General features: G+C 40.2%; 1 protein-coding gene across 1 annotated transcript; it reads left to right on the forward strand.

Moving 5' to 3' along the window:
• The first annotated feature begins 1,026 nt into the window (after positions 1–1,026).
• Positions 1,027–4,599, forward strand: LOC140873526 (uncharacterized). The gene is made up of 5 exons (XM_073276695.1): positions 1,027–1,290; positions 3,379–3,492; positions 3,746–3,873; positions 3,948–4,152; positions 4,234–4,599. Exons 1-5 carry the CDS (start codon positions 1,027–1,029, stop codon positions 4,597–4,599), a joined length of 1,077 nt encoding a protein of 358 aa, XP_073132796.1.
• Positions 4,600–10,518: the final 5,919 nt, after the last annotated feature.

Here is a 10,518-nt window from a genome sequence, read left to right on the forward strand (position 1 = left end):
GATAGTACTGCTTGAGATAACCTTACTGAGTAGGCATGTATTATGTGTTGCATGATTTATATGACATTATTTTATCTGCATATATTATGACATGTTATTATGCTGCATGCATGATCATCTTGAGCTTGTATCCTTGTGATATCATGTAGTAGGTTGTTTACCCTATCTTGTAAGTGGATGGTTGAACACATAGAATTGTTTCAGGTTATCATCAGTTGGGTATGTAGGTCACATCCTGAAGCGACGGCACAATGTGCTACCTACCCAGGGCCCAAGTCTGTTGTTGATCAGATATTCTTGACCTCGTGTCTTGGTACCCGTACACTTGCATACATGCACATATAATATTGTATACTCATACTCTCGTACTGAGTGTTTTATGTTCACGTACTCGTACTGTTATTTTTGGAAACCCTATTCAATGGGGCAGGTTTGCGATTGGACGAGACAGGTGGTTCCAAGAGGGCTTAGGCTACAGGTTGCTAGCAGGAGATGTCTCTAAGCTTTCAATATTATGTATTGGATTGATACATTTTATTTTGATATGGTTGTATAACAGAGTATTTACAGATTCTTTTTCTTGGGATTGTAACCCGTTTTATGGTTTCCGCTTAATGTTTCTGATTATTGTTTAATTAAGTTAAATGCATGCGTAAGCTCTTGATTAGTAGTTGATCACGGTGCGGGTCACTTTATTTATGGTATCAGAGCATGCATAGTAATCTTGGGATATAGATTTTGATCAAGGTAATCGTTGCTTGTCTTGTAGATGGCAGGTCAGGATGATCAGAGTAGTCATGGTAGTGTTAGACGATGGGGTGATGATGAAGCTCAGAGACATCATCAGGGATATCTTCGGCATCGTAAGAGGCACCACTGGATGATCACAGACGTTTCAGTATGCATCGATTTACGCAGATGGGTCCTAAGCCACTAGTTGGGGGCGAGACTCCCGAGGATGCAGAGAACTGGCTAGAACGTTTGGAAAACTGTTTTCAGGAGTTCCGTTGTACTGAGGAACATTAGATGGAGACTCTCAAATTTCTATTAGAAGGATGTGCTAGGAAATGGTGGAGATCTACGTCCGCACCTATCATCGCAGTGCAAGGAGTTGTTACTGGGGCATACTTTCGCACAGCTTCCCATAAGCTGTACTTCCCTCCCGCACACCGAAAGGCGAAGGCCAGTGAGCTGTTGAGTTTGAAGCAGGGCTCCATGTCCATTGATGAGTATCAACTGAAGTTCTTTGAACTGTTGCCCTATTGTCCTCAGATCTCTGACAGCACTGAGGCAAAGTACAATCTGTTTCTCCAAGGCCTTAATCTGGAAATCTATGATTGAGTAGCTTTGGGAAATGACATGACTTATGAGGGACTAGTTAGTCGATGTCGCCGAGCAGAGGATAGCATTCGGTGTAACCGTTCTTTCCTCTCGTCTAGACCCGCGAGTTCTTTGGGTCCCCGTGCTTAGTATTTCAAGAAGTATGCTTCTTATTCTTCCTCCGGATCTGGAGGAGTGATGCGTTTTGGAAGAAAGGGTTAGTGTAACCATTTTGATAAGAATCATCCGACTGACAAGTGTCGGAAGGCTGCAGGAGCATGTTTTCTATGCGGGGAGATTGGTCACTTGAAGAAAGATTGTCCACAGTGTAACGCCCCGAATTTATCTTAATTGAGATTATTATTGATATTTTGAGATTTGAAATTCGAGGGTTTAATTGATATTTGATCAGGGGTTGTTTTGCAATTTTTGGAAATTTCAGGGACTAAAGTGCAAAATGGAGATTTTATATTATCTTCAACTCTAATTGATTGACCAAGTCTTCATCTTCCTTCTTTCCCTCTGCTTACACGGTTCCCTCCATTGAAGCAACCCAAAACGCCTCTTCAAGCTTTTGAATTCCGGTTCTTGCTCGATCCGCCCGATAGAAATTCGATTAGAAGATATATTTGCCATCACGGCTTTGAAAGCTTCATTCTATCATAAGTATTTTTTCAATCGGTTTTACTTCAACTTTTGGATGTTGTTGGAATTCGATTGTTTTTGGATATTTTGTTCTTGAGCTAACATTTATCGTTTATTCGAAGTCGGATCGGAAAAAGAACGACGATCGGAATTGTTATGATTTTATTGTTTATTTTCAAAAATGAGGGTTTGAGATTTGGATGATTTTGAGTTGAATTTGATGAATTGTTGTTGAGAGGAGTTGGTTTGGTTAGATATATTGAGTTTGTGGTTTTTCGGTTGTCCGTTTTAAACCGTTATGCCGCTGGTTCGAGTTCTGGATATCGTTTAGTTTGAATAGATTGATCCATATTTCGTTGAGTCTGAATGTTGATTTCGAGCCTATATTAATTCTTTATAGATTGGTTTGAAGGCCGTTGAGCTCGGAGTTGGCAGAATTTGATTGTCGAAGAGTTGATCGTGTTTTGGTAACGAGTTTACCTTGATTGGTTTGAATTGAGTTTAGGATGGTTATTGATTGTATCTCTTGTATTTTTAGCTTTCCTGAGTTGGATATTCGAAACCGAGAAAAGGTAAAAGTCAACATCGAATTGTATAGGGACGAATACTCGAATCCGAGTTGATTTTCGAGTTCCTTGGAATCACATACTTGCATGTTATTTGAATTACTTGAATTATATGTTTGAATGTATTTCGATTTCACTTGAATTCATATTGAGCCAAATGATTTTATTTCATTTTGAATTAGATGTTTTGGGGATTATATTCGAGTGGCCTTGGTTGTCGAGTTCTTCCATGAGCCCGAATACTCGTTATAGTCGCTCCAGAGTCTATGGGATTGAGATATGCATCTTTCACCTTGATTGGGAGTATCGGTGAGAAGTTGTATTATCTTAGCCTCGGGATCCCAACCTATGAACCGAGTTACCTTTGATTATTCGATTAGATAATCCCGATTTTAAAGACATGCATTTCATTCTGTTACATAATTGGAATATGTTGTTATTATATCATGATTTTGATATATTAATTGATATTGCATGTTTGTTACTTTTACTGGAAATATTATTTTCACCGGATTTATCCGACTGTTGCCTTGTTTTTGGTATGTGTGCTTGACAACAGGTGGGGCAGGATCAAGTCAGAGGTAGCATGGCTAGTTCGAGTTGAATGATAGAAGTGGGGACTTGGTTTTAGAAGTCAAACTTGTAACCGAACTTGATTGTGTTTTTCTATGTAAAACCTAGAACCGATGCATGTTCTACTCTTTTGAGTATTCGAATAACTTTAGACATTTCATGTATTGTATTTTTGCGAGTTGATTGTGTTATTGCATGTTGAAATAGAGATTTTGGAGTTGTGTTTGAGGTTCCATTTTCCTGCTGCTTTAAATTTTGCTGGTTTTTTTAGCAGGGCCCCGTGCCTACCTCCGTGTACCCTCGCATTTTTGAATATGCAGATTTTGTTCATGCATGGACCCGGGACATGCATCCGTACATGGGTCCGTGTGAACAATTATCCGAGATAGTAAGCTGCTAATTTTGAATGATAGGAACGGACCCGAGCACAGAAGGTGCACGGGGTCCGTGCAGAAAACAGAGAGTTGGCATTTTAGTGTATTTTTGGTGCACAGACCTTGACCTGGAGGTGGCACGGGGTCCGTGTACCCTTCAGATTAATGCACGGACCTATGCACGGGGTCCGGGCATGTTTTTTTAATTTTTTTTTTACTTAATCTCTTGACTCTCTGTTAGCGATTGATTGGTTTAATCTTGATTAGATGATTAGGACCAAGGTCCTCACACACAGGCTGAGGGAGCTGGTTCTGGTTCTCAGGCTACAGTACAGTAGAGGCCACAGGGACAGTCGACAGGAGGTTCCAATCTGCGACCTCGTACTTTTGCTCAGGTGTTTGCCTTGAGGCATGATCAGGAAGTGGAGGAGAATGAGAGGGTTATCGCAGGTACATTTCTATTATGCAGTATACCTGCTTTTTTTCTTGTTGATACTGGTGCATCTCAGTCTTTCATATCTGCTCGATTTGTCAAGCATCATAAGTCACCATACATTAAACTAGGCGTAGTAATTTCTTTTTCTACACCGACGGGTCATTATTCGTTGGCTAAACGTCTAGTGGTTGGTTTCCCTTTAGAGTTTGAAGGAAATGTTTTGATGGCGAATCTTATGGTTTTGGCAATGGAAGATTTCGATTGAATTTTGGGAATTGATATGTTGACCACGTACCGAGCTTCAGTGGATTGTTACCAGAAATTGGTACAGTTTCACCCGTTTGGTGATGATAAATGGTTTTTCTATGGTGAGCGAGCCCAACCCCCGATGCCACTAATATCAGCTTTGAGACCTTGTCGTGCTCTGGAGTCTGGCGGGGAAGACTACCTCATCTATGCGATTGATTTGTCCATTGAGAATGTTGGTATAGGGGATCTGCCGGTTGTGAATGAATTCCCTGATGTTTTTCTTGATGAGATTTTGGGTTTTTCTCTTGTCAGGGAAGTCGAGTTTGGTATTGAGTTAATGCCAGAAACTTCATCTATTTCTCAAACGCCGTATCATCTGGCTCCGTCAGAGATGCGTGAATTGAAGAATAAATTACAAGATCTCTTGGATAAGTGATACATTCATCCTAGTGTATCTCCGTGGGGAGCGCCTGTTCTTTTCATGAGGAAGAAAGATGGGTCTATGCGTCTGTGTATTGACTACCGACAATTGAATCGCGTGAACATCAAGAATAAGTATCCTTTGCCTCGTATTGATGACTTGTTTGATCAGTTGCAGGATACTTCAATTTATTCCAAGATTGACTTGAGATCTGGATATCACCAGATATGAGTCAGAGATCAGGATATAGCCAAGACAACATTCAGACAAGGTATGGGCATTATGAGTTCTTGGTAATGCCATTTGGGTTGACTAATGCGCCAGTTGTATTAATAGATATAATGAATCGGGTATTCCGAGAATTTCTATACAAGTTTGTCGTCCTGTTCATTGATGACATATTGGTATATTCACGTGATGTGAATGAGCATGCTTATCATATGAGGATTGTGTTGCAGACACTTCGAGAGAAGCAATTATACACAAAATTGAGTAAGTGTGAATTCTGGCTGTATCGGGTGGTATTTCTTGGCCACGTTATATCCATGGGTGGAATTTCTGTAGATCTGAGCAAGATTGAGGTTGTATTGAACTGGTCGCGTCCGACGAAGGTAGATGAGATCCGTAGTTTTTTGGGTCTAGCAAGGTATTATCGTCGCTTCATCGCGAATTTATCGCAGCTAGCTTGACCTCTGACGCAACTTACTCGCAAGGGATTAACTTTTGAATAGTCCTCAGAATATGAATAGAATTTCTGTGAACTTCGTCGACGGTTGACTTAGGCGCCTGTATTGGCTTTACCGTCTGGATCTGGAGGGTATGTGGTATATACGGATGCGTCTCTTCAGGGGTTGGGTTGTGTCTTGACTCAGAATGGGCATGTGATCGCATACGCTTCTAGACAATTGAAGGTTCACGAGGATAATTACCCAGTGCATGATCTTGAGTTAGCAACTATTGTTTTTGCGTTGAAAATCTGGCATTATTTTTTTTATGGCGAGAGATTTGAGATTTTCACATATCACAAAAGTCTCAAGTATTTGTTCACTCAAGCAGAGTTGAACATGAGACAGAGACATTGGATGGATTTGCTGAAGGATTATGATTATGAAATTAAATACCATCCAGAGGCTGCTAATCTAACTGCTAATGCCTTGAGTCGCAAGGTGAGAGTATCCGCACTTTAGAATTGTTTGATATCCAGTGCGATTGAAGATTGTTGTTCTTCAGGGTATACCTTCAAGCATAAGAAAGGTATGCAGAGTATCCAGATGTTTGCAATTCTATCTGAGCCAGTCTTGTATTCTCGGATTCAAGATGATCAGATGTCTGATCCAAAGACCCAGAGTTTGGCTTGTTTGGCCAATGAGGGTAGTACGTTTGGGTTTCACTATCAGTCAGATGGTTTCCTTCGTTTGTCTGGCCGCATTTTAGTTCCAGAGGATGATACTCCGAGGGAGGAGATTTTATCACATGCTCATGGTACTAAGTTGAGTATTCATCCAGGGAGCAACAAGATGCACAAGGATTTGCGTAAAGGAATGAAATGCAATGTGTATCAGTATGTTTTCAGATGTTTGGTATGTCAGCAGGTCAAAGCAGAGCACCGAAAACCTGGAGGTTTTCTTCACAGTTTGCCTATTCCTGAATGGAAATGGGAGTTGATCACGATGGATTTTGTGACCCATTTGCCGATATCCTCGAGGAATTGTGATGCTATCTGGGTTGTGGTGGACCGACTCACCAAGTCAGCACCTTTCATTCCTATTAACCGAGACTACAGTTTTGACAGGATGGCTCGCTTGTACATCCAGGAGATTGTTCGAATTCACTGAGTACCTGTGAGCATAGTCAGCGATCGAGACTCCATGTTTACTTCTAGATTTTGGGGGAGTTTTCAGCGCGCTATGGGTACTACTCTTAGCTTGAGTACTGCTTATCACCTAAAAACTGACGGACAATCGGAGCGCACTATCCGTACTCTTGAGGATATGTTGAGAGCTTGTTCGATGGATTTTGGTCCGGCTTGGCAAGATCAGTTGCCATTGATTGAGTTCGCGTACAACAACAATTACCATAGCAGTATTGGCATGACAACTTTTGAGGCATTGTACAGGCAACGTTGTCGTACTCCACTGTTCTGGGAAGAAGTGGGGGAGCGACTGGTAGAGGGACCAGAGTTAATCCAGCAGGATAGTGATATCGTTGGACATATCAAGAAACAAATTAAGACTGCACATCATCGACATGATAGTTATGCGAATGTTAAGCGTAGAACTTTGCAGTTTGAGGTGGGCGAGAAAGTGTTCTTGCGAGTTTCACCTTTCCGCAGGATTTTGAGATTCGGTCTCAAGGGTAAACTATCTTCTAGATTCATTGGTCTATTTGAGATCTTGGAGAGTGTTGGAGATCTAGCTTACAGACTGGATTTACCATCGTATCTGTCAAGTATCCACGATGTGTTCCATGTATCACTATTGTGATGGTTTGTGGCTGATAAGTCCCACATCTTGCAGCCGTCTAAGGTTCAGTTGGATACAGATTTGACATATGTGGAGAGACCTTTGCGTATCATGGGTCATAAGGACAAGGTATTGCGTAACAAGATTATTCATCTTGTTCTAATTCAGTGGCAGCGCCAAGGCACTGAAGAAGCCACTTGAAAACTTGAGAGTCGTATGCGAACAGACGATCCAGAGTTATTTTGATTCTGTTGTATTTAGTTGTATCTTGTAAAAATTTTCAGTTTGAATAAAAGATGTTTATTCAAGTATTAACTGCATTCAGTACTGAAGATTTGTTTCGAGGACAAATTATCTTAAGTAGGGGGAGAATGTAATGGCTCAGTTCCATTTTACAAGATTAATTATATAAAAATGATTAAGCATGGATTAGAGGCTTAATTTGGATTTAATTGGATAATTTATGGATTCTGACCAAGGACAAGATCGGAGGGTCCGAACCCAAAATTGGAGGGTCCAAACCCTTTGGAAGCACATATCAAGGATCAGAGGCTACGGAAAGATCGAAGCGTCCGAACCAGGATCGGAGCGTCCGAACCAGGATCGGAGCATCCGATCTCAGTTATGCCATGCATCTAGTTAGGTGTCAAGACTGATCAGACATGCAGCAGTTCGGATCCTCCAAAGTCGAGATCGGAGCGTCCGAACTGTGCATGCAGTGACGTGGTCTGCATGTAGAGATCAGAGCGTCCGAAACCCCGATCGGAGCGTCCGATCTTCGTCTTAAAATAGGGGTTCCGAGATTCAGAACTCTCACACCTCTCTCTCTCTCTCTCTCTCTCTCTCTCTCTCTCTTTCTCTCTCTCTCTCTCTCTCGGTTTTAGTGTATTCTAGGTGTTTTGGGATGGTTTTCAGCCTTCCTAGGCTTGATTCGGGAGTTGGCGAGGTGCTCCGGAGTTGCAGCGGAGTGGTGCCCAAGTTCTGGGATAGTCGTCATCAGCGGTCTAACAACGGATGAAGGTATAGCTTTGGCTCCTTATAGTAAATAGGGAGTATTCTATAGCTTAGTTAAGACTTTTAGAATAAGATTATAATGCATAAGTATTTTGCATTGTAGTGCGAACTATAGGTCTGGACATAGAGCTGGTTTAGCTTGCCTAGTTATCAGAGGTACGATAGTACTGTTCGAGATACCCTGACTGAGTATGCATGTATTATGTGTTGCATGATTTATATGACATTATTTTATCTGCATATATTATGACAGGTTGTTATGTTGCATGCATGATCATCTTGAGCTTGTATCCTTGTGATATACTATAGTAGAGTGTTTACCATATCTTTTTAGTGGATGATTGGACACATGAACTTGGTGTCAGGTCACCATCAGTTGGATATATAGGTCACCTCCTGAAGCGACGGCACATCCTGCTACCTACCCAGGGCCCAAGTCTGTTGTTGATCAGATATTCTTGACCTCGTGTCTTGGTACCCGTACACTTGCATACATGCACATATAATATTGTATACTCATACTCTCATACTGAGCGTTTTATGCACACGTCCTCATACTGTTGTTTTTGGACATTCTATTCCATGGGTCAGGTTTGCGATTGGATGAGGCGGGTGGTTCCTGGAGGGCTTAGACTACAGGTTGCTAGCAGGAGATGTCTGTCAAAGCTTTCAGTATTATGTATTGGATTGATACATTTGATTTCGATATGGTTTTATAACAGAGTATTTACAGATTCCTTTTTTTTGGGATTGTAACATGTTTTATGGTTTCCACTGAATGTTTTTTATTATTGTTTAATTAAGTTAAATGCATACGTAAGCTCTTGATTAGTAGGTGATCACAGTGCAGGTCACTACAAAAACCTAGCACAAAGACAAACAACAAATACAATATCAGGTCTACTGGCAGTTAGGTAAAGAAGTGACCCTATTATACCTCGATACATGGTTGCCTCAACTGACATTCTCTCTTCATCTTTATCAAGCTTAATTGATGAACTCATGGAAATAGTGGCAGCTGTGCAATTTTTCATCCCGAAATTTTTGCTTAGTTCTTTGGTGTATTTGGTTTGACTTATAAAGATTCCATTCTCCAATTGTCGAACTTATAAACCAAGAAAGAAGTTCAGTTCACCCATCATGCTCATTTCAAACTTTTCCTGCATTAACTTAGAAAATCTCTTGCACAGTTTGGGGTTAGTTGACCCAAAAATAATATCATCAACATAAATTTGAACAAAGAGTGTGTGATCATATTTTGTGAAATTGAACAAAGTTTTATCAACTGTGCCTATAGTGAAATTATGTTCAATAAATAATTTGGTTAATGTATCATACCAAGCTCTAGGAGCTTGTTTCAGTCCATACAGAGCTTTATTTAGATGATAGACATAGTCCGGAAATTGATGATTTACAAATCCTGGAATTTGTTTAACGAAGACTTCTTCTTGAAGATTTCCATTTAGGAAGACACTCTTAACATCCATATGATATACTTTGAAATATTTGAAAGATGCATAGGCAAGAAACATTCTTATTTCTTCCAGTCTAGCTACTGGTGCATAAGTTTCATCGTAGTCAATTCCATCTTCTTGCCTATATCCTTGAGCAACTAATCTTGTTTTGTTCCTGATAACTGTTCCATCTTCATTTAGCTTGTTTTTGAATACCCATCGAGTTCCTATAACAACTTGATGAGATGGTCTTGGAACGATATCCCAGACTGAGTTTCTGGTAAACTGATTTAGTTCTTCTTGCATGGCCTCTATCCGATATAAAAGATGCATGAAGAAACTCTTTGATCATTTGTCCTCTTGTTCTCAGTGGTGCAATTGGATTTTCTATCACCAGATTTGGTGGATGTTTCTTTGACCATTAAGATTGGATCCAAGTTGCCCTTCAGATTCCAGTATTTTTCTTTGAAATTGGTCATTTATGTCTCCTTGATCATCCACTATATCACCATTGTAAGATTGATCTACTTGAGTATCTTGCTGATAACTTTCATCTCTCTCAATTGGTTGAGTTTGTTGATCTTCAACTGCTTGTTCAACTTGGATATTCTCTACTGCTGGTTCTACAAATTCGGGTTCTTGATTTTGAATAGACCTTATGATCATAGATGAGTCATCTTCACTATCATCCTCCAGCTGTATCTCCTGAAATCAATTTATTTACATTAGTTATAGTTTCTATGGACACTGTTTCATTAAAAATGTTGTGAATATATTCTTCAACATTCAATGTTCTTTTGTTAAAGACTCTATAAGCTTTACTAATAAAAGAGTATCCAAGAAATACGCCCTCATCCGACTTTGCATCAACTGCAGTCAAATGATTTTTACCGTTGTTTTGAATGTACATTTACAACCAAGTACTTTGAAGTAGGACACATTAGGCTGTTTACCATTCCAGATCTCATATGGTTTTTTCAAAAATTTCTTACATATCACCGATC

Source organism: Henckelia pumila, unplaced genomic scaffold, assembly GCF_033568475.1.
Source record: "Henckelia pumila isolate YLH828 unplaced genomic scaffold, ASM3356847v2 CTG_627:::fragment_1, whole genome shotgun sequence".
Taxonomy (NCBI): domain Eukaryota; kingdom Viridiplantae; phylum Streptophyta; class Magnoliopsida; order Lamiales; family Gesneriaceae; genus Henckelia; species Henckelia pumila.